Genomic DNA, 25,140 nt, shown 5'->3' with positions numbered 1-25,140 from the left:
ATTTTTTTTCAGGGGGGGGGGGGTGTTCAAGTCAAAACAATATTCCAATCTAGAAATTTCTTGGCCAAAAAAGTTAACTCCTTTTAATTCTATTTCGTGAAGGGGGGGGGGGGTCATTTTAAAGCTCCATATACCAACTTTCACAGATCCACGGTTTCCAAGAGGGCTCCGCGTTTTCTAGAGGGTGGGGTCCAAGGTCACTTTTATTTGGTTAAGTATATACATATAATAATTACTCTGCAATTTTCAGGGGGTCCAGACCCCCACCCTCTAAATCTGCGCATGTATTGTAAACAAGAAAAATGTCAATAGGACATGAATGCCCCGCCGAGGGTATACAGATTAGTAATGCAACATGAAAATTTGCATTCGTGATGAGAATATCTTAAATAGTATCTTTAAAATGAAATCTATAGTTCGAAATACATGATAAATTCTCACCAAATTATGCTTTCTTTAAACTAAGCAAAAAACAAATTTAAGAAAAGTGAGGTCAAGGTCACAGGAAAGTTTAAGGTCAAACATTGTTGATGCAGTTGAACAGCTCTCACTAATGTAAAATATCAGCATATGAAGTTTGAAAAAAAAATATTTGTTAGGTTTATCGAAAATTGAGCAAAATACCAATTTAAGAAAAATGAAATCAAGGTCAAGGTTAAAAATGTTGATGCAGTTGACAGTGTACATTAGTATGTATAATTTAATGCGATTCTTTTTTTTCTTTTCTTTTTTTTCCCCACCTTAGATAACAAAAGAAATTAATGTAACTAATAAGGATTTTTTTTCATCATTGTAAATTATTGGCAATTCTTAACATTTGTAACCTTGACCTTGGGAAGGACTTATATAGGCCATGCCTGATGTCCAATCCAATTATGTAATCTTACTTACATAATAAAATATTGATTAAATAAATAAACATTAATATGTAGAAGCATATGAAGTTTAACAAAAATACTTGAATAGTTTCATTACAACTGAACTAAACACAAATTGAGAAAGGTCAAGATAAAAAAAAATGTTGATGAAGTTGAAAAGCTTACATAAGCATATATGAAGTTTGATATAATTTAAGAAAAGTGAAGTCAAAGTCAAAGAAAAGGTCAAAAATGTTAAAGCAGTGAATAGCTTTCATCAGTATGTATCAGTATACTTATATGAAGTTTAATTTTAAAAAAAAAATACTTGAATGGTTTCTTTAAAACTGAGCTTAAAACTAATGTAAGTAAAATGAAGTCAAGGTCAAGTGAAAGATCGAGATAACAATATGATATAATCTATGGGGGAAAAATGTCCAATAAGCCCTGGGTGTTCCTGTCCACAAGTACCCGTGAACACTATAAAATATATCTGTGAAGTATGCGAAGTATGAACTCCCAATGTGTTTCCGTAAGAAATTGTAGACCAGACCTGATCGCTGTGCTTATGCTTCACTTTTTTACATTAAAGGTTCAAGAAAAAGAAAGCTCACATTTAAATTTGTTTGTTTTATTTATTTACAACACCATACATTAACTAAAACAACAGCCATCCTGAAAAAGAAGAGTAGCTTCCCTCTACTTTCCCGCGCAAACGTCGTACTTTGACGGTATCTCCCACGGATAGACCGTAAATAAACACCCCCGTGCTGCTGTCATATTCGTCTCCTTTGGTCTCCTCTCCATATGTTTTTGGACCACTAATCTCAGAACCTCCCCTTCTCTGAATTATCAGCTGTGTTTCTAGTTCAGCCCCGTTTGTCTCGACCGTCCACGTGAACAGGTAGGTTCCGCTTACACTGCATGTGAAAATCCCATTCAAACGATTATAGTCATGATGCGTGTCTACTAACACGTCACTGAATGGGACAACGTCATTTGAACTATCTGACGTGAGTACCGCGGTAAATGCGGGTGTTGATACGTCTGAAATGGAATAAAGATGGAACATTTTCATGCATTTTTAAATCCCTGCAAAGGACAAGATAGCATAACGGCCGAATCTGGCCCCTTATTTGATCTAAAAATCAGAACACTGGTAAAATTGTGATAGTTTGTGGTTAAGAGGTTAAAATGATGTTTTCTTTACAATAAGCACTAATTTAGATTCAAAGCTTACATGGAAGCCACTAGAGGGTGCAGAAGTAGGACATTTTCCAGAATGTCCTTAATTCTGGTGAAATTTCATCGTATTTGAGAGACTTTTCTCTTCGGAAAACATAGAGCACAATCTCATAACCATAATTATGTACGTACAAGAACATTTCGTATATTTCACCCCCTATCTAAAAAAAACATATCATACTTCCAATTTTATATCCCGAAAACGCCGTAGTGCCCCTGTAGCCCACACATTTGCGGCCTCCTACATTAACATTGTCGTGAGCATTGAGGTTAAATACAGCCAGCGTCGCTCCGGAATCGGTATGTCCGCTCTCTGAATCAGGAAAGGTCTAAGAAGATAGGAAAAACGCAATGTACGATACAAACTAGACATGAACCATATCAAGACGGTGGCATCCTCAGCAAATAACAATTTGGCATCCTCAGCAAATAATTATAATTACTGTAAATGTATTATATTTGGCGTGTACGATATTTGGCGGAAATTCATTTTTCAGCAAGCGAAGTTAGCGTAGATTTGTTTTAGCGCTATCTGAATGTGCTAGATGTAAATATAAAATATACAAGTTATTTAAGAAACGAATTAAATAGCGATCCAAGTTACACTATATAACCTGGGTTGGAGCAGTTTACAGCAGTTTACTTGAAGTATGTAAGGAAATTTACATTCAATTTGCACCAAAGGTGTTTTTTTTCAAACTGTAGCTCGGAGGAGGAGGTGATAACAGACAAGAGGGCCTGTTTGTCATGAATATAACAAACTCACGTTAAGTTTTTGTGCTCCGTTGACTTTGATTTGTAAGTCGTCGTACTGAGCACTCGTCTGTTGTCCCGTGACACCAAAAACATATAAACCGCGACTATCTGCAACAAACGATTGGTTGCTGGTGTGGTAACTCCCCCGGTTATCAAAGATGACGCTGTTAAACGGAATTGTTGTTGAACTATAAGTTGAGTGGTTAAGAGCCGCCGTAAATGCATCGATATTTCCTGCAATAGTTATAAATGGAACGTAATTAGCAACTGGAATAAAACAAATATGACATAATTGCAAATCAAACTAAACCACATGAGTTAGGTGGAGATGACAAACTGTGATCAAATCGCATAATGGAACGTGAAACGTGAACAGGACAAAAACGCGGATCCCCGGCAAAGGATGGGATCGGGTGACTATGAGGATTCTGGAAGTAAATCACTTGTCGTCCTGTCACACCCGCTGTGGTCCCTCTAATGACAAGCAAAATGGGGCAAACCATGATAAAAATTTATATCAAAACAATGGCCAAACAATTCAGTCCGAGTATGACATAACGATATGTTTTGTTCACAACCAAGGCCGTTATGACAACCACAACATTTTATATAAGTTGTAGTGAACCCAATGAAATCAACTCATTTGTCAGTACCCTATCGGTATAAATGTTGCCCATTCCAATTTCGATCAGACTAGCCAGCTACAGGCCTGGCCTAGGGGCCATAAAATAAAGCACCATTTTCATATAAAATAACCACAGCATAATATAATAGAGCACCATCTTCAAATAAAATAACCACAGCATAATATAATAAAGCACCACCTTGAAAAAATTATTCAAGGTCAAAGGTAGGTAGATAATACAATTGATCCCATGCTTCTATGTCTTATAGTTTTTAAGTTATAAGGTTTAATAGTAAGTACAAATAAAATATCAGATCCTTTCGCACTTGTACAATGAAGTTATGCACAGCATAATATACAAAGGGCAATAACTAAAGCACCATCTTCTCTTTGCTTATGAAATGACTTCTAGTTTTGAAAATTTTTAATTATAACCTATAACAAGGGGTTTACGAATCCTTTCTAATATAAAGGTCCTCCCAAGCAGCACATTGGTGAAGGTTTCATACCTCTACGGTTTACGGTTTTGGAGGAGTAGTCAAGCATTTCTTGCGTAAACGGCAATAACTTTGCTCTGGAATAATATTGAACTATGATTTTCGATAAGTCTTGCGTTTCAAAACATAAATAAAATGATAATAAACAGAAGCATTTGTGTTCACATGGAAAGAGGCTAATAAAGCACCACCTTCATATAAAATAACCACAGCATAATATAATAAAGCACCATCTTCTCATGAAATATAAGGCAGCTGTTATTGTTGATGTTTACGATTCACTGGGTGCATTCAATCGTTAAAGTCTACTCACCACAACTGCACGGACTAACAATATACTGTGTGTATGTTTTGCTTTCGAACATTTCTACTCTGAATTTTTTGGATTATAGTTTTAATATTTTTTATTAATGCACAACAAGATTGACATTTATCCTAAGTATTAAGAATAAAAAGTTAAAATTTGTGAAAGTGCAAGAATGTGTCAATCAAACCCATCCAAAAATTTAAAGTTTCAATAACTTTTAGAAGAAATAAGATTTTTAATATATTTTCGTGTGAAATGATATTACAATATATGTCATGATATTATACAGAAAATATTAATTTCATATTAAAATTTTGTTTCGATGATGATAATTTTTCACAAGAAATTAAAACTATAATTTGAATGCGAACAATTTCAGCATACCATGCGGTGCAGAATTTGACAGAAATCGTCACTCAGCTTGACAATTTTCTTGATCCTTGTCAGACCTAAAAATCAATGGCTGATTCCTTCAGCGGTAATTAGTGTAACAAGTTTGAAGTCTGTCAGGCCAAGGATATTCAATGGAATAATAGTCATTATAGTTCCATTGAGAGCTATTTTTCTCCTCAGAGGGTCGATGAACCTAAAGGTTAATGTGCATTTTTGCCCCCCCCCTTTCGCGAAAGCGGAGGGACATTACATCTCATTCTCTGTCCGTCAGTTAGTCTGACTGTCACGGTATGTCACTAAAACTTTAAATTTAACTTTTGAATGAGAAAAGATAGGACTTTCACATTTCAAATGTACATTACTTGTGAAAGACCTTTTCAAGTATACTATGATGTTTGACCCTGTGACCTTGAAGTTTGACCTACTTTTCAAAAAATTTAACCTTGGTTGTAACTTTTGAATGAGAAGAGACCGGGCTTATTTCACATGTATATTACATCTATACCTGTGACAAGACCTTTCTCAATACAATATGATTTTTGATCCCGTGACCTTGTAGTTTTGAATTATTTTTCAAAAATGTTATCTTTCATTTTAACCTTTGATAGAGAAGAGATAGGACTTTCATATTTGACATGCTTATTGCCTGTAACAAGATGTTTCCGAACATGCTATAATTTTACCCCGTTGACCTTCATGTTTGGTCAATTCTTTTTAATCAACTTAATTTTGTGATTACTTTGCAATGGAATATGATAGGGTATAAATATTTGACACAATATGACATATATAATGGCATCCCATCTACTATGACACCGAAAGCAGGGGACCACAATTCTTTGAATTTGCGTGTTATTCATACATATTTAATATTTATTTGCAATTTATCCGGCTAAATTAAAAAATAAAGTTTCTGAAAACTGAATTTACTTACTATCTATTGGGCTATCGTAAATTTTCCAGCCCGCAAAAAAACTATCAATGCCTCTGCTTCCAGAAAATTGGTGAACATTTATTTTGTCGTCTTTATTCAAACGAAGGACTGCAAATGAAGTGCTCGAATCGTCCACCACTGAAGCCTTAGGATCAGTTATCGCTGCGACACCTACCGGGTAACCATTTTTCATCAAACTGGTGTCCACCCCACTTCCGTGGGAAGCTATGCCCCATGCAAACATATATAAGCCTGCTTGGGGACACAAGAATACCCCCGTGCTACTGACATATCCACCCCCAATATTAATGGCGGTTTGGTCGAAGGTCAAGTCCCTCGATCCCGATACACTGTGATTGTTTTGTGTGAAGAAAGCAACGTGGTAAGAGGTTGGAGGGGCCGAGGATGATGATGACGTCACTGTACCAGGAGTGGTGGAGCCACCAGCTGAATTAACTAGGAATTAAAAAAAACTAATGTTAAATATGATTATCAATAAAAATAGATGGCTATTAATTCAAGAGAAATTTAAACATTAGGATTGCTGTACAAGACTGCATATAGACAAATTCTACCCGACTCTCCCCCCTAAATATAGTCGTGTGCTAATATTGTTTCCTGTAGTCATAATTTATTTAACTTACCCATTGTTTTTACAGTTTCTTATTATTAAGGTCTTCAACTCCCCATCCTTATTGTTATTCGTCTGTTTTTTATTATTATTATTATTATTTTTCTTTTTTCATAGTAGCTATCTCAGCTGTGCGTGGACGGATCTGAAAGATATTTACAGGGAGGATGCATCATGAGAATATCTCCAGACGTGTTTTTCATTTTTTCGAAATTCCCTTCAGTATTTTTGGGGATTTTTGTGTTTTTTAAAAGGCATTTTGTCCAGCAGTTTTCTTAGAACGCCTAAAGATATGATATATATATATATATATATATATATATATATATTTTTCGTCCTATTACTTCCGGTCGCAAACGGAAGTGAATTCGAAAAGTCCCATTTCTCAACTTTTTTGTTTTTCAATATTTTTCTTTAGGATTTACAGGGTTTATAGTGTGTCTTATGAGAACTCTAAATATGTGTTCAGTATCTTGATGCGTGCATCTATTGAAAAGATATGACCGAACAAAACTTTGTCGCACTGTCGGGGGTTCGAATCCCGGCGGGGGCGTTCCAAAAATTTTTTCTTTGTTTATGTCTTTTTTTAGTTGCAAATGACTTTAATCTCTTTTAAAACACGGATGGAATATATTGCCAATTTTTAAAAGCTATTTTTGAGTTATTTTGAGGAATACCTGTAATTATCATGATGTATGTTGAGAGACTACTGTGAATAAACGTTAACAAAAAATACATTCTGAAATCTATTTCATAGGATGACGCAGCATAGAACATCTATCGGTCGGAAGACCGCTTGTTGCTTTAGCAACAAGAACACATCTAGTTATTTTTCTTCTTCTTCCTGGGTTCTTTTTTGTTATCTCCAAATGTTCATAATTAATAAAACCTTTTTGGGGTCAGTAGGCATGTTATGTAGATTTGCGGAACGAAGGTCATTTTGCGCGCACGTGCTCAAGAGCGTGCACGTGCAAATTGAAATGACCGATTTAATTGTATAGGCGTTATTTTTTAATTTTTTGATGAAATGCTTTGAAACTTATGTATAAGGATATATTGTGCATAGATAATATCACATGATCAAAATAGAAATCCACGCGCATGCACGTGCGCTTCGCTTACTGGCTGAAACAAAGTTCAATATCTTTCTTGTTTTTTGACGAAATCCTTTGAAATTTTGAACATATATATCCTACAACATGATATATAGCAATTATCATGAAAACACGTGCATCACTGCCTGCAATCTGATTGGCTTAATTTAAATAGTATAACTCCCTTGGTTTTCAACAAACAGGATGGGATTTTTGGATAGATATAATGGACTACTACAAGAGGTATGGTCACTGGCACATGCATACACGTGCGTACGTGTGCTGCAATCTGATTGGCTGAAACTTTAAACAGCTATAACTCCCTTGGTTTTCAACCAAACGGGATGGGATTTAAAACATAGAAGATGTAATGGACTCCTACAAAAGGTATGGTCACCATGCTCATATGCACGTGCGTGCACGTGAAATGGAAAATACAAAAATACACTTGAAAAAAATTTTTTAATACTTTTGATTAAAGGCTTCAAATTTAATATCAAAATATATTAAAAGTGATATGGTTATTACGCACAGGCTTTCACATGCGCATGCGTGCAATGCTGAAATTTGAATGAAAAGAAAGTTGGTACACTTCTGTAAAAATCAGTTAAAGTCTATATCAAGTTTGAGCTTAGTTAATGAAGCTTACAGTGAATAAGCACCAAAAGGGAGTTGGGGAAGGTATAAATTTAAAGCAGACAATTTTCATTTAAATTACCCAAGGTTATTGCACAAATCCCCATCACAACACTTTTGATAGGTAGCTCTTTTGTGAATTCTGGACTAGAGAGTCGCACGTCTGTAAATGTACAAAATAACCATATCACTTTAAAAATTATATATATATATATATATATACGCCCTATCATTTGTCACGCAAAAGTAATCAACAAAGTTAATTTTTTTGAAAATTATGTCAAACATGAAGGCCAGGAATCTTATAGCATGCTGAAACATCTTGCTACAGACACTGCTCAAAATTTATGAATGCTATCTCTTCAAAATTCAAGGTCAGGTTTAATGGACATAAATAATGTATTAATGCCAACCTCAAGGTCATATTGTAAAATTGATAACATTATAAAAATCTTGTACATATCATACACGTGTGTAAAATATAAAGCTCTACCTTTTATACTGTAAAAGTTATGGTGAATTTAAAAATGATTGATTTTTTGAAAAGTATTTTCAAAAGTCACGGGGTAAAAAATCACAGGTAATGAAATATGATGTCTGACTCCTGTAGTGTCAATCTACTTGTGAAATACCGCTGACCGAATACAGTTCTCTCCTCTACCAGACATTTCTGAAGTAGGAACGTGGATGACAATGAGGAGTAACAACATTTATTACACACTTAGTAATAAATACAGGTTTTTTGCATATGCGATATGGCTGTATTAATAGCTAGTATCAAGGTCTGATATGGATTTGCGGGGCTGATATCCGTATCAGTATATTTAGAAAATCCATGTCAGCCCTGCATGACACGTGTGTCAATATCAAACCCTTAGTAAATTAAACCACAAAACAGTACTTGTATCATAAGTTTTTGGTGAATTTAAAGTTAATTTTAACTTTTTGAAAATAAGGTTTCTTTGATAATGTAATACAAATTTTCAAATGACGGATCAAGTGCATTGAAATAGAAGTAGAAACAAACCCAAATCTGATGAATTAGACTATGTACATGTATGTAACTGTATGATTATTTACTTACTTTCTTCTCAACTGAATGTGTTCTGTATTTTATTACTAAGTTGTGAAAATATAATAAAACATACCCTTTTCCAATACATCCTGTTCTCTCCTCTACCAATACATTTCTCTGATATTGGAACGTGGATGACAATGTGATATGGAAAAGGGTAACAACTCTATGTAACACATTTGTCACCTTATTAGTCCCCTTGATAGTTGTGAGGGGTACTTCGATCGCTTTTATGATCTTAAAAATCTGTTGCTTGACTAACCTCATTTGCACTACAAGGTATAATCTTATGACAATCGGCAGGGGAGTGAACATCGCGACAATCATAACACAATGGTCCTCTGGAGACGGGGTATCCTAGAAAATCAGACAAGGCCTGGTTATCACAGGTTAAAGTATCAACTAAAGATTTAAAAGTCAGGGGCTTTCTCCTTACCAATGTTAAGAATGCAATTCCATCTGTGTGAAATATTCTCGAGAGGGACGTTAAATAACAAAAACATTCAAACAAGCAAACACATAATGTGTCAGAATTATGCGGCATGTTTCAATCAATGCTGTGTTGAATCCTTTCCTTGAATTTACCAGTAAACCCGGGGGGTGTTAATCTGCTAACCTCTCACATTACCCCTGAATGATTTATTTTTGCCTTATTTGGTAGTACATGTGCAAGGACAGAAGACATGAAGGCATGACCATTGATTGACTCGGTGGAGTCAGGAAGAGATGTCGACGATTAAGACGACCAGATTTTAAAGGTTTCATTAAAAACACACAATTTTGTGATTCTTATTTGATCTAGATGTAAAGTTATAGTAAGCCTGATGCAAAATGCAATATAATTTCAATGCAGATAAGAAAAGTGTTTAATTTTTATATATGGTAACTGTATGAAGATGATACTCATATCTGGGGGACGCAATATTCCTGTGATTTGTCAGTACTGGAAAGGTTGGAATACTACTCGTTTAACCACTAATTTAACAAAAGCATTTGTGGACCTCCCCCCCCCCCCCCCCCCCTTTTTTTTTGGAAAGCGATTATCAACCCTAGGGCTTATTCGACATTTTTTCCACATATTATATTTATTTATATTTAACACTTATTTATCATGTACATGTATACCATAGGAAAAATTGAGAAAAATATGAAGAAATTCCAACAAGTCCCATGGTTAAAATCGACGGCGAAAGGGGGGTGTCCACAAGTACCCGTGACCCGAAATAATTGTTATTAATTTATTGTAACTCACCGGCTGCCCCACACCCCTCGCTGTTACAAAGATCCCCCACACAGCAGTCTGTACACAAAAGCTGACCCGGGATGTGAGAGGATCCGTCACGTTTAGGGTGAATTACTGTCCTGTTTACAGTTTTAGTACAATCCTGAAATGGTTTACCAATATATTTCTTATTTCTTATCAGTATATATATATAGTTACCATATAGTATTGTGCACTTTTTGTTTTATCAAAGCATTATATTTGTTAAATAAGAATTATAAATATTATGTGATTTTTTACTCTTGAAATTGTTTAATTACGTGTATTTTTGTGATGGAACCCTTTAGATCCACACAAGTATAACACTGACTAATCCTTACCAGAGACGACATACAGCCTGTCCAGTAGCTCATATCGCCATTATCAGATCGGTACAGCCGTACTCCACATACCTACATAAATATTTCAGAGGCATATAAGGCGCCAAATTCACATTAACTCAAATACAATCATTGAAGATATCTTCTACATTTGTAACATTGCTCTCATCAAATGAATTAACTTTGAATTACTGTTTGTATCAATTAGTACAATTTACAGTCATCCTTGGACTTTCAGTAAGGCATGGCATTCGCGACCTATAATACGTAACGTCACTCAAATGGCGAATACATGTATATAGATTCTCATTGGTTAAGAAATTAATAACAATAGCAACTTTAAATTGTTGTTGACAACGATCAGACGACTTAAACCCCACCTCTTTGCCGTACGAAACGCTGTCATTGGATTATTGCTACACTTGTTGACATTCGCCCGGATTTCTATTCCTTGTATATTTCAACAGTGAATAAAAGGCTGTGTAAATTTCAGACGCTTTATAATTATGCAACGTCGAGAACACCACTCCTTATTCAGAGTCCAAGGATAACAGAGAATTGCACTAACTCTGTGAGAGCAACATTTCAGTTGCTAGGCTCTTTAAGATATTAACATCTATATTTAGTACATGTGTGCTTCCCGTTTCTTTCCGAAAGATGTTTTTTAAAGAATGTGCACTTTTAGATTGAAAACTGAAGTATATGGAAGTTGGACCAGCCATGCGATACCTCACTTTACACCATTTCTTACCTCTCCTTTGTTGCATACTTCTATCCTGTTACACAAACGCGGCTCAAAGGTATCAGAACACCTTAAACATTGTAGAGCTTAAATAGAATAAAACGTATCAGAACACCTTAAACGTTGTAGAGCTTCAACAAAAAATACTGTAAATATCAGAACACCTTAAGTATTGTAGAGCTTTAATAGAAAAAAACGTATAAAAACACCTTAAACATTGCAGAGCTTCAACGAAATAAAGACATCGGAACATGTTAAAAATTGTAGTGATTCAACGGGGAAAAACATATCAGAACATCTTAAACATTGTAGAGCTTCAACAAAAAGGGTATTTGAACATCTTTTATAGTACCAGGGCTTCAGAAAAAATAAAATATCAACCCGTGAACATTTCGGGGCTTCAAAAAAATTACCAAAACATCGTAAACATTACAAAGCTTCAACGATGAAAAAATATATCATAACATATTAAAAACATGGCAGGGCTTCGACGGAAAAAAGTTTACCTATCAGAACACTATAAACATTGCAGGATTTCAACCGCGAAAATGTAAATCATATCCCAGAGCATTTTATACAACCTGCTATCACAAACGGTTATATTTCAATTTGTTCTGAAAAATTTGTAAAATCAAACATTTCGTCATTTTAAAAACGCACTGATACTATAAATAGTAATTTATACTGAACCACAGAAAGTTACAAATAGTTCTGAATCGAGTCAGAGTATGATCAACTTACCTCCAAACGACTTTTGCAGGGAGGAGAGAAGTAATATAGCTAAAAGTTCAATAAAGTATGAATATTAGGCTTACCGATCTAAAAAGAAAACATCAATTTTGAAACTAGAAAATCCTAATGAAAAGTACTCACTGATCAGAGGGAGATACATAACGTTTTATTAGGTAATGTTTGGGGAACTATATAGAGCTATACCTTAAATTTCAATGGTAGAAGACAGAGATAAGATTGTACGATATTTTGCAATTCTTTAGGTGTGCGGGCACTGAGAAAGTTTTGAAATATACAAGATTGTTCGAAGATAACAATCGAGATTAAAATGTTCACCTTTTCGAACTGAACCGAGTTTACCTAACACTGTTTCGAATCATTAAAGGATATTCACTTGGAATTATAAAGACTTCAAACACTCATAAATAAATATTACTGGTAAACACTAAAAAAAAAAACTCTAATGTATTCCCTGCATTATTGATGTAACGGTCTCTAGTACTACTAGTAGAATCATTCTGCGAACAAGTTAATATTAATAAAAATGGCGGACTCGGGAAAGCGAAAACCTTCAGCGTCCAAGGAAACGTTGGAAAGTATGCCTATTTATATTTTCTCATGTAAAAAATTAAAAAGAATTGATCAGTCATTAGACATTATGTTGACACATAACACCATTCACCATTGTTTTAAAAATATTCACGAATATTCACGGGTACCTGGAAAATCACTATATTTAGCTATATAGATTAATTTACCTATATAGCTTTATTTAAGAAATAAATAACAAGTTTATAAACTTCAATGGGAATTGAAGTTTCTGTTTTATGTCACGTGATCAAATCCTGTGAAGGCCGAAGGCCTTCTCAAAAAGATTTGATTTAAAAACAACCTACTTCAATTCCCATTGAAGTTTATAAACTTGTTATTTATTACTTATATATACATTTGAGACAGACAATTGAATATTTTCGAATTTAAATTATTGCACTAACCGTCCGTCGTAGATTTTGAAAAATGACGCAAGGTGTAAATCGGCTTGCATGGCGGTTACGCTTCAAATTCATTAGACTAAGGAATCTATTTCGAAGGGAATATTTTGTGAAAGGCTACTTGTGATCAGTAATAGTGAACAGATTGTTGTCTGGGAATATTTTATTCGTGAAAATGATAATCGATGCTGAAAAGACACAAGAAACACGTCTGAAGTTTGATGATAAAAAGTTAGAGGAATTTCGGTCGCTGTAAAGGGATGGATGGGTCAGCCGAGGATTGCCGATTGTGGATCCGATGGACTGAGACACTTGTCCGAGCCAGTTAATTTGCAATTTGATCAAAAATATTCTACGGTTTCAGTAACTAAAGGCATACTTATCGTAAAACACTGATAAACACGGAGACACTGGCGACAGCTTTATATTGAACTACGAAAACACCGATTGTTTGGCAGCTGTTCATGACATGATTGCAAAGATATTTTCCAACAGATTTACACATTTATCGTGAGTAAAATTTAAAGATAAAATAAAAGTTTATCATGAAAATTAAACCAAAGGTCTATCCAAAAAATAAGGATGAACGTTAGAGACTGTGCAGCTGACAAAAGTGAAGAAAAATGTAAACAAATGCTAGGCTCCTAGTTTTCTCTATGTACACAGGTTGAATAGATAGCCCAAAAACTGTATGAAATACTTGTTTACATTTAAAATAAAATAATTATCATTTTACTTGCTTATTTTATTCATTTTTATACATGAAAAGCAAGAAGAGCAGGTCATTTTATAATTTATGTACCAGTAGATATTATTGCGCCATGTGATTTTGTCACGTATTGACCTCTGACCTCTGACAAACTTCATACAGAATTGAAAATATTTTCTCTCTGTATGTTTATATAATGGAGAGATACCACAAATGTATATATTTACCTATATAATATAGCTTTATTTAGCTATTTTAGAATAAGTTTCTGTTTTATGAAAAGCAGACAAATTATGGCTGATATTTTTTTTAAAAAAGGTTTGTTAAAATTTAAAAACAACCTAGGGCATACATTGCCTCTCTTAAACACTTTTTAACCTTTTTAATGCATCTCTATTGTTTGGATAGCTTTCCCCCACTGGAAGTGCGATGAGGCATGACTAAGTGTGATTGCCTTGCATTGTGCTGAATTATTACCAATCAATTATCTTGTTGACCAAAACTGCTTTTCTTTGTTATACAGGTCAAACCACTAGATATAATGATGTATAATTTTTCATTTCTATGCTCACATTCACAAAATTTGCTTTATGAAGACTTATATCAACTTATAATACATTGGCCTAATCCATTGTTCAAAGAGACATAGGTGCTATCGTGTCGATAAAACATTGAGTTTTTTTCACGTGATATACGTGTACATAGTTTTAGCAGGTATTATATAAGTCCTTGGTTTTAGACAGTAGGAGAAGGTGTGCAATTATTATTTAACCCCTCAATATTATCAGAAAGTGTTTTATGTACATGCAAACGTCAAAGCGTTTGTATGGTATTGGAAGCAACTATTTATCATCTAAAACACCTCTAATATTAAATGTGAGCATGGAGCAATGTCTGTAGAAAATAATCTTTCGATTTCGGTCTTATAAAGTTAACAAGAAGCTCTACAGTTTTTGTGGTGACGAGTTAAATATTGTGCAGTAAACTGACGAAAACCATGTGTTGCCATTGAATCGTACACATAGTAGAGTGTCATGCTTTGGGACATCGTCGCATACCACGGGTTTTGAGTCCTTAGGCTTCCTCAATGAAAATAAATTATGTCGGAAATGAAAACAAAAAATGTCGGAAATGAAATTAAAAAAATGTCGGAAATGATGATAGAGAGAATCGACGTGAATCACCCCTGGGTTACCGACGATGGCTTTGGGACTCATTAACTTGATGAAGGAGTGTGACGAAGACATCGTCATGTGTTGAAAATTGCCTTCCATATAAGGTAGTGGTCTCAACCTGTTAAATAGCTGCTTAATCACAGATTAACTGTTATACATAGCCCCAAAACTTTTAGATCTTTGATTGCAATTGAACAAAAGGAGAAACATTTTTAAAAGTGGGGTGAATTGTTTTCAGTCCATTTCAAAGTTGAAAACTAATACTGCCTCATTATGTTACTTTTTGTCTGCTTTCCATAAAACAGAAATTTACTCGGAAATAGCTAAATAAAGCTATATTATATAGGTAAATAAACCTATATAGGTAGATTTAGCTATATAGCTAAATATAGTGATTTTCCTAGACCTGTTGCTGACAATGAAATTTGGTTTACAAATTACCTGTTAATTTGAACTAGCGAAAAACCAGTGGATTATGCACCATATAAAGGAAAATACTTTTTTTATATAATTTTCTCTGTAAATTAAAAAATAAATTATTTGTGAATTATTTTGTGAGCCCTCTCCAATACATTCATAAGAAATCCTGCTAATAGTCTCACCTAGCTGCAGAACTGTAGCTCTCCAAAAAATATATATTGATAGACCGGAAAGCTACAGTGCCACCCATTGAAAAAACTGTATATTTTTTTGCGCACAAAAAAGTGCGCGGTTTTTCGACATTTCTCCATGTTTTTAAAACTCATTTCAAAATACTACGAACCGTGTGTTCTTAACATATTCTTTCACTGTTTCCACAACAAAACATTCCTTATAATTGTTTTTAATAGCCCTCCTGGTCCTGAAATTGAGATTATTGAAAATTTCACCTATTTATACTGCCATTTTGGTTTGCATGATAATTCGGTCCAACGCACTTCGTACAGAGGTGAACCACAACAGTAATTGATAGAGGAGTAAGGACTTTATTGAAACCTTACTTTTTTGCAATTGAGGTAAGAATTTGGAAGAATTAATACAGAAACAGCACACTTTTTGTGCACAATAAATATACAGTTTTTTCAATGGATGGCACTGTAGCTCTCTAGTCTATCAATATTTTGGAGAGCTACAGTTCTGCAGCTAAGTCTCACCTACAGTGCTAGATAGAATGTTCTATCCTTAAAATGATGGATCCGTTTAATGATGGCATTGAGGACTTGTCCTGAGACACAGATTATTCTAACTAGGCTAGCAATGGGTCAAAATTTTTGTATGACTGACAATCGGTATCAGTATAATATATGAAAATCATATTGAATGAGCTTCATGAATGTTCTATAATGCATAGTAGTAACATATACAGTGTGCTTTTATTTTGATTTTTTCAGCCTTGTTAGAGATTTCAAAACTCTTGAATACTGGTCTCGATGCCGAGACTTTAGCAACATGTGTTCGTCTGTGTGAGAATGGTGTGAACCCAGAAGCCTTAGTCCTGGTCATTCAAGAACTGCGTAGAGAAACAGCGGCTGTTAGAGTAAGTCAGATATACAGAGTTATCTCCCCTAATAATAAGGCTAAAATCAAACCATGGAGCATAACAGTATATTTTCTTTGCCATGGAAATCTCTCAATAACAAACAATTCCCAAAACAAGGCAAGCTAATGGCAAATAAGTTGATGTTACAAGGATGTAAAAGTCCCATTTCAAGTCAACATTTTGCATATTCTGTGGTTGATACAGTGACCTTGTTAGCAATGAGGTCTTTCATCAAGGCTAATGTTGACCGATTTTTTCATACGAATTGTAAGGCCATTATTTTTTTCACTGAATTGTCTACAGGTTTTTCTGTGTGCCTATATATGACAAGGAGCACAGAAGGTGTAAACAGTCAGCAGGAGTTGCTTATATCTCCGTTTTCCAAACAAACATATTTGTTTATAATCTATTTTGACAGGTGTGCCATAGCAGTGCTCTTTATTTACTTTTTAACAATAAGATTTCATTTTTGTGTTGTGTAACATATTTGTTTATATTTGATCTATTATTGGTTCACAGGTGTGCAACTTATAGTTCTGACTTCTCTGGTTAAAGGCCCTATTTGGGCCCTTGATGTTGTGTTTTAAATCCATCATTGTATTTACTTACAAAAAGAAAAACTTACAAATATGAAATTAATCTGTTAATGTGATAAGAAATTTCATTTTTGAAATAATTTCAGAGGGTAAACATACAGTTTTTGAAGGATAATTTCACCATGTTTTCTAAGTCAATCTAATTAAAATTAGATGTTAGATCCACTCACATACTCGCTACAATAACTTCTAACAAAATCTCGTTGAGGATTACGTCAGAGGTAAAATTTTATCAACCAATCAAAAAATTGCCTGCAAAATCATTGTATATTGTTGAAGTGAATAAGTCTAGTGTTGTTCCAAATTTGACCTCTGACGTGACCCTCAGTGGGATGTTGTTAGATGTTAGTGTTTCGAGTATGCAAGTGGATCCAACATCTAATTTTAATTAGATTGTTTTTAAGTATAATTGATATTTGTTCATTACACTTTAGGAAAAGTTAGAAATTTCATCAGTTATAAAAATTAATGAATGTTTCATCAATTATAAATGAATGTTAAAAAAATGTTTTCTGTTGACTTCAGGCAGCCGAAGGATGAAGACGATTAGCCTTACTGAGTGGATGGAAGATTACTGGGTGAATGGAGCTTCTTGATGAAGACAGTGGCTGTGTAGCTACATGTGACTAGATCTGTTGTCAGTGGATGATTTGTGAAACTGATTTTATAAACTTGTATTTATGAAAGCATGTCTTTTACCTATACTACACAAATAAATGTTCGAAACTTTTTTGTCTCCCAACTTTCATTAAAAGAAAAGAATATTAATGTTCTCCATCACTAAGATTTTTTCAGAAGCAGATAAAATTGTCTTTGGTCTGATCTTCAATAAACAAGCTGTTGCCCCCATGGCCCAGTGGTTAAAACATTCACTCTTGAGTCTTAGAGTAAGGAGTTGGTCTTGTGTCGCAGGTTCAAATCTGACTGTGGGAGGTGGAGACAAACAATAAATCAGCCACAGCCTTGAAGACATATATATAAGTGAAACAAAAACTTTCATTTAATTTATTCAGAGACTTGAATACAAAAACTATTATAGAAAACACATGTATTAAAATATTAGTTCTTTAGAAGTTTGCAGTTAATGATCTTTACTCCCTATTGCACTTGCATTTTCATTAATGCATTCCCCTCTCTTCCAAGTTATGACATCTCATTTCTGCACGGAATACAATGTCACAACACAGGAAAGTCACTGTTATCTCATTAACAATCTGTCCGATATATTCCTCATCTTTTGGTGGTAATTGGCAAGTTTGTATTCCAGTGTTTCTGACAGCTACAAATGAAAATCATCACATGATTACATCAACACTTACAAATGGAAATTTAGGAAGACATACATAGAATCTCCTTTGCAGAGAATATAAAATTTGCAAATAAAGTCATGGGCCTGCAGGCCTGGTCAGTAGCCTGAGTAATATCCAACAACTCCTAGTAGACTACACAATAGAAGGATGCTTTTATTAGCTCTTATGAGCCAAAGGCTCAAAGAGCTAATGCTATGGCCATTTGTGCGTCGTGCGGTGTGCAGTTTGCGTTAACTTTTTAGAAAATGGGCCATAACTCAAGAACGTCTTGGCCAATCAGTGTCAAATTTGTCACAGGGTATCCTTGGCCCAAGGGCTACCATTTATACTAAAATAAGGGTTGGGACCCTTAAACAAGGGGAGATAATCAGGAAAACAAAACCAAAAGTACTGGTTGCTAAAAAATCTTCTTCTCCAGAACCACCAGGCAGATTTTCACCAAACTTGCACACAAGGATCAGAATATGTTGAAGATTAAAAATTGTTCAAGGCATGACCCTAGGGCAAAGGGTGTGGTCTCAAGGTCACTTCAAAGTTGACCTAAATTTACAAATGATAAAAACGTTTATATTTTGCTTACTATAAGGACTAGGATCATCAAATCTTGTAAGTTGATGTATCTTAAGACTTCACATCATGTTAAATCAAAAGTAGGTCACAGTGACCTACTTTTTTAATTTTGCGGGCATTTGTTTTCAAATTGATTTGAAGGCATATTTTGGACACTTTAAGGCCTATGATCATCAAACTTTGTTAGTTGATGCATCTTGGGTCCTTGAACAACGTCAACTTAAAAGTAAAACTAAAATGTAGGTCACGGTGACCTACTTTTGACATTTTATGGCATTATTCAAGTATCTTCGGTATTTATTTGCTAAGAATCATCAAACTTTGTGAGTTGATGCATCTTGGGTTTTCGGAGAGTGACGACTTTTGACATTTTATAGCTTTATATAAGTATCTTAGGTATTTATAAGCTTAGAATCATCAAACTTTGCGAGTTGATGCATCTTGGGTTTTCGGAGAGTGACGACCAAAAAGTAGGTCATGGTGACCTACTTTTGACATTTTATAGCTTTATTTAAGTATCTTAGGTATTTATAAGCTTAGAATCATCAAACTTTGTGAGTTGATGCATCTTGGGTTTTCAGAGAGTGATGACCAAAATGTAGGTCACGGTGACCTACTTTTGACATTTTATGGCTTTATTTAAGGATCTCTGGTACTTATTGGCTTAGAATCATCAAACTTTGTCAGTTGATGCATCTTGGGTTTTCAGAGAATGTCAACCAAAAAGTAGGGCATGGTGACCTACTTTTGAATATCTCAGATACATATTGGCTGAGAATCATCAAACTTTGTCAGTTGATGTATTTTGGGCTTTCGAAAATCTACTAAAAATTAGGTCACAGTGACCTACTTTTAACATTTTATGGCTATAATTAAGTATCTCCAGTACTTATTGGCTTGGAATAATCAAACTTTGTCAGTTGATGCATTTTGGTTTTTCCAAGAATGTAGATGAAAAAGTAGGTCAAGGTGCCTTACTTTTGAATATCTCACATACTTATTGGCCTAGAATCTTCAATCTTTGTCTATTAATGCATCTTGAGTCCTCAGAAAACTTCAATCTTAAAGTAGGTCATTGTGACCTACTTATGGTTTTTTTAATAGCTTTATTAAAATATCTTCAGTTATAATTGGCTAAGAATCATCAAACTTTGTCAGTTGATGCAACTTGGCTCTTAGAATACTTAGGGTTAGAGGCTTCAAATAGAAGTGATAGGTTGTACAATTTATCAGAAGAGCGATTCAAGGCCCTTGGGCCTCTTGTATTAAAATGTAGCTTTACAATGTTCTTAATATGAAATATTTTTTCTCCCTTCTCAATTTTATCAATAAACTTGAATCCACTCTGTAATCCCATCCTTTTTTTTTTGGGGGGGGGGGGGTTTACTGATTGAAACATTTTCAATCTACCAGTAATCTGCTTAATTATAACTGGCAAAAGTTTTACCCCTCTTCAGCTTTTTAACACTACTTCCTTTACTATTTTTGATTCATGTATCCTGCACTAAATTCAAAATTATAAACCATCTTTATAATTGATGCATTTTTGGTTCAGGGGTTCTATAATATAATCTGGTAATTCAAAATAAGCTATAACATGCATCATGTAAAATTTGATCCCAATGAAAATGAAAATGTGATAAGTTAACAAAAAGGTAGAAGGATGCCAGTTCATGGGTGATAAAAGCATAATTGATCATTCATCTCTGATGAGGTAAAATGTTCTTTTTTTCAACTTCAAATTATTTTTAGCTTGGTTTGCTTTGTGCAATGGATTACCTTATGAGATACTGAAGAGAACTGTGCATAACTAATAAAATAAACATGATAGGCAAGCTTACCCTCTCATAGAGAATATCCTGTTTGACATCTTTGAGGGCTCTTAACAACTGATCTATACAGGTGTAAGGTAGCCAGTTATTTAAAGGTGTAGGCCTGAGAGAGGACTGAAAATACATGGTAAATGTCACTGAGCATATATTTCTAAAATAGTAATTGCCACACACAATAATTTCAATTTAAGATTTACTAGATATCGGTAAAATTTTATTTAGGAATGAATATCCCATGGGTAATCCAAGATCCCGACTTTATATACACCTTTAATCAACGTTGGTCAAATCACAAACCTCACAAAACAGAAGATAATTTACCTTAATATTAAATGCTGGACAATCAGGTCCTGTATAGGTCCCCAGTAGAGCGTCCACATACTCTATGGTCAACATGACCGCATCCTCCAACTGGTCATAATCTGTATACAACCTCAGAAGCTCAGACCAGTTCAGCTCCTACAAAGTATTAAAATTGACCCCAGTAGGTTTTGAGAAGTTACAACTGTAAAAGTCTGATGACACCAATGGAGAAAGAACAAGGTTCACTTTTGCCTTATTTGGCCCTGTGAATTTCTGAAAAACTGAAACTACATACATTGTAGTTTTAGTTAACAATGCATTGAAATATCACTTAGATCTTTGGTGACTGCGTATCTATCAAAAATGACGTAATTTTCTGGCTAGTCAATGCATTATGACGTCATGAAATGCGTCAATTTCCTCATATCCTGAAAAAGTCAACAAAAATGGCCAATTTTTTAATCTATTTTTCCATATTTAATATAGAGCGCAAGCTCTGATCTAAATATGCAACTAGTAAATGATAGAACTGTTTCTGAGGATTATATGACATGTTTTATTTTTTACATCATAGAGTGCACTTCTATTATTTTTCTTCACTGAATGTACTCAATTATTCCTGTTTACCTAAAAATTCAAGAAAATCGCAATTTCATAAAGCCAGTTCTCCAAGACCTGGACTTGAAGGAGAAAATTTTTAATTGGATATGATAGCACAAAGTCTCTATTGTATTTTAATGTTTCAAATGGAAAATCAAATGTTGATCAGTCAATTGGTATATCTACAGGGCCATTTTATGCATAAAGTGAACCGACTTCTTTTAATTAGAAAAGCTCATATGAACTTTTATCTCATGGAGCTAGAAGTATAGAAGTCCAGTGAAGTGTGACAAGTAAGCGGAACACACCCATTGTATCATACCTTGTATGACTTGACGAGCCAGGAAGGAAGAGGAAAGCCTTGAGAGAGGAGTCGGATGACGATGGTGCGGTGAAGTCGTGCTGTGTTGTCCTCGTGGCTCCTCAGGTAATACTGTAAGAGACTCCAGGCCGTGTCTGCAGCACTGTATAACATAGAGGATTTCACTAGTATGCTAATCATTAAAAAGAATGGTTTATGTCAATAAACATCACAAAGCTATTTCAACTCTGCCATTCATTTGTAGAAACTTGATTCCCTTTCAGCCAAGAATGCCATGGGGCAAATCTGATTGATATAGGCACAGTGATTCTGGCAAAGATTAAACTGTGCAAAGTTTCTTTAAAATAAACAAGTTCATTCATAAATTCAAATACACTCTGACAGACATGATTGGCGATGGCACTTACAGACAGAGACGGTACATAAAGTGGACAAACAATTCAGATAAGCTCAATAGCCTCTTGGTCAAGGGAGATAAAACCGATATCTCCTCTGCAGAAGAGCTACCAAACTCATTTAGTACGAACACGGATATTGTGAATTCACGTATATAGCGAAGTCATCTTGGATCCCCATTTATATAAATTTAATGAATTTCTTTTACGGATATAACAAATTACGGATATAGCGAAGTAATTTCATAGGTCTCAGTGACTTCGTTATAACCGAGTTTTGCTGTATTGTCTAAATAAATAAAATTTCCCATGTCAGAATTTTTCCCTTTTGATACACATTTTTTATTAATGTACATCCAGTATATAATACTATTTTGTAAGGCATTGTTTTACCTGCTCTCCTTTATACTCGGTGCCGTCAAATTGTTCAGTTTGAGCCAGTCCCAGGCCCGGGTCAATGTCGTACTGTCTGCTAGTGTAGAATGGCTGCAACTTTTGGCAAGATTCACACATCTGCAACAGGAAACAGAATCTATAGAAATGTGTGCCAACACATCCTAAACCTCTAATTACCTCTTCAACATTCATCAGGATTTTTTGTTGTCTTTCAGGTTAACATCTCCACAAAATATTTAATATTTAGTTGCAAAAACTATGAGCAAAATACGTTCATAAACCTTCAAGGTATCTGTGTTGTATATCTTAAGATTTGTATTTGGGTGTGTTTTTATGATAGGGCGGTCATCTTTGGGTTTAAAGAATAGTTGGAGATTTCTTTGTAATTTGTCCTCAACATCCAATCCTCATTCACAGAAAATAAATTACTGTAATACATGTACTACCTAAGCAAAATGTACCTTACCTCAGAGCCAGACTGTCAAACACAGATGTCAGCTTCATATCAAACATCTGACAAATCGTAAGAGCTCGATCATACATCCCAGCATTCACTAGTAATCCAACCATCTCATCTGCTCCTGGTGTTGGCCCTATAACAAGAAAATTAGAAAGGTTATGTTGGTTTTGCATGTCAGTTATTTTAGTGTCAGTCTTAGAATGGAATCTGACAGTAATAAAGCCACACAAGTACATGTAGGATAAAATCCATCATTATTATGTGATTTAAATCTTCTTTTCTTTTTGTCAATTATTTTCAACCCTGCCTCCACCTAATCCTGCAGCTTATCTGAAATCTTGGATCCATTTATGAAAATGTTTATTATTTGTGGCCATTATAATTTGCTTTAGTACATGTACTTCTATAAATATTCACCTGATCCCACAGAATTAGTGGTGTCATGCTTCAACAGCTGAAGTCGAGCATCAACTAACATGAACTCCTTCTCAATGTCTTTCAGTTCCAATACTTCCATTCTCTTTGGTGCTGTGAAAACAATTATTTGTATTAAATCTTTTTATATATGGGTAAATATGATACCATACTGACACAGCTATTAGAATACACTTCATACATTAATACCTTATGAGTTATGAGTAAATTTATTTCAGAAACTCTTACTCTGATTTTCTTTTTCATCTCCTTCGATGTTACGTTTGCCCGACATGATGCCCTTTACCATCTACAAGACGTAAAACAAATTATCACATTGTTAATTATGACGTGACCTTACTATTCATGACTTCTCCTAAACCTTATGGATTGACATATAGTCACATCATCTCTTACCTGAGGTTTGGTGTTGGTGGTGGCTTTTATATGAGGGTCGGTGTTGGTGGTGAGTCTCACCTGAGGGTCTCACCTGAGGGTCAGTGCTGGTGGTGGGTCTTACCTGAGGTTTGGTGTTGGTGGTGGCTTTTATGTGAGGGTCGGTGTTGGTGGTGGGTCTTACCTGAGGTTTGGTGCTGGTGGTGGGTCTTACCTGAGGGTCGGTGTTGGTGGTGGGTCTTACCTGAGGGTCGGTGTTGGTGGTGGGTCTTACCTGAGGGTCAGTGCTGGTGGTGGGTCTTACCTGAGGGTCAGTGCTGGTGGTGGGTCTTACCTGAGGGTCGGTGTTGGTGGTGGGTCTTACCTGAGGGTCGGTGTTGGTGGTGGGTCTTACCTGAGGGTCAGTGTTGGTGGTGGGTCTTACCTGAGGGTCGGTGCTGGTGGTGGGTCTTACCTGAGGGTCGGTGCTGGTGGTGGGTCTTACCTGAGGGTCAGTGTTGGTGGTGGGTCTCACCTGAGGGTCGGTGTTGGTGGTGGGTCTTACCTGAGGGTCGGTGTTGGTGGTGGGTCTTACCTGAGGGTCAGTGTTGGTGGTGGGTCTTACCTGAGGGTCGGTGCTGGTGGTGGGTCTTACCTGAGGGTCAGTGCTGGTGGTGGGTCTTACCTGAGGGTCAGTGCTGGTGGTGGGTCTTACCTGAGTTGGTGCTGGTGGTGAGTCTTACCTGAGGGTCACTGCTGGTGGTGGGTTTTACAATCCAGGCATACATTGGGTTCACCAGTCTGAGGGCATTCATAGCTGCTAGGTAACAGTGGGCCTGTTTTTGGAGCCCCTGTTTGGAGGGCACCTCCCTCCCCAGCCTCATTCCATGTTCATACATCACTGACCCAGCTGGAATCAATAAGATACAGGACAATGTAAACATGCTCATACATCAATGACCAAGCTGGAATTTATTAGATATACATGTAGATGAATAATCTTTTAAGTGGTAATTTCAGCAACCAACCTTCACATATTTTTTTTC

At 35.3% G+C, this 25,140-nt stretch overlaps 2 protein-coding genes across 6 annotated transcripts in view; both read right to left on the bottom strand.

Moving 5' to 3' along the window:
• Positions 1–1,473: 1,473 nt before the first annotated feature.
• On the bottom strand, positions 1,474–12,286 carry LOC134228737 (uncharacterized). Its single transcript, XM_062710438.1, has 12 exons — positions 12,268–12,286; positions 12,136–12,174; positions 11,404–11,480; positions 10,653–10,724; positions 10,303–10,435; positions 9,313–9,407; positions 8,597–8,645; positions 8,058–8,138; positions 5,615–6,070; positions 2,869–3,092; positions 2,284–2,431; positions 1,474–1,904 (listed from the first exon to the last, which is right to left on the bottom strand). The coding sequence occupies exons 1-12, from the start codon at positions 12,284–12,286 to the stop codon at positions 1,516–1,518; spliced, it is 1,782 nt and encodes a 593-aa protein (XP_062566422.1). The 3' UTR covers positions 1,474–1,515.
• Positions 12,287–18,108: 5,822 nt separating this feature from the next.
• The window catches only part of LOC134228726 (nuclear pore complex protein Nup160-like), a 31,272-nt gene continuing 24,240 nt past the window's right edge, over positions 18,109–25,140 (bottom strand). The window contains exons 25-34 of one of the 5 annotated variants that reach the window (XM_062710415.1): positions 24,868–25,004; positions 24,690–24,719; positions 23,969–24,029; positions 23,723–23,833; positions 23,312–23,438; positions 22,843–22,962; positions 22,055–22,196; positions 21,151–21,288; positions 20,839–20,943; positions 18,109–18,396 (exon numbers count right to left, since the gene is read on the bottom strand). In XM_062710415.1, coding sequence (XP_062566399.1) covers positions 18,316–18,396; positions 20,839–20,943; positions 21,151–21,288; positions 22,055–22,196; positions 22,843–22,962; positions 23,312–23,438; positions 23,723–23,833; positions 23,969–24,029; positions 24,690–24,719; positions 24,868–25,004 — 1,052 coding nt within the window. In that variant the 3' untranslated portion in view covers positions 18,109–18,315. Of the gene's footprint in view, positions 18,397–20,838; positions 20,944–21,150; positions 21,289–22,054; positions 22,197–22,842; positions 22,963–23,311; positions 23,439–23,722; positions 23,834–23,968; positions 24,030–24,209; positions 24,240–24,389; positions 24,420–24,509; positions 24,540–24,689; positions 24,720–24,837; positions 25,005–25,140 lie in introns of all 5 variants that reach the window. The other 4 variants (XM_062710417.1, XM_062710413.1, XM_062710414.1 and 1 more) reach the window with 4 other exon arrangements.

The sequence above is a fragment of the Saccostrea cucullata genome, unplaced genomic scaffold (assembly GCF_032062105.1).
Source record: "Saccostrea cucullata isolate Sc308-1 unplaced genomic scaffold, CSIRO_AGI_Scuc_v1 ctg276, whole genome shotgun sequence".
NCBI lineage: Eukaryota > Metazoa > Mollusca > Bivalvia > Ostreida > Ostreidae > Saccostrea > Saccostrea cuccullata.
This window is presented reverse-complemented; position numbering and strand designations above follow the sequence as displayed.

Excerpts from the sequence above, each read along its gene's own strand:
- LOC134228737 (XM_062710438.1), bottom strand. Across the intron at positions 11,481-12,135 it reads CCTGCAAAAGTCGTTTGGAG|CTCTACAATGTTTAAGGTGT; the intron begins GTAAGTTGATCA and ends ATTCTATTTAAG. Across the intron at positions 10,725-11,403 it reads AAGTATGCAACAAAGGAGAG|GTATGTGGAGTACGGCTGTA; the intron begins GTAAGAAATGGT and ends ATATTTATGTAG.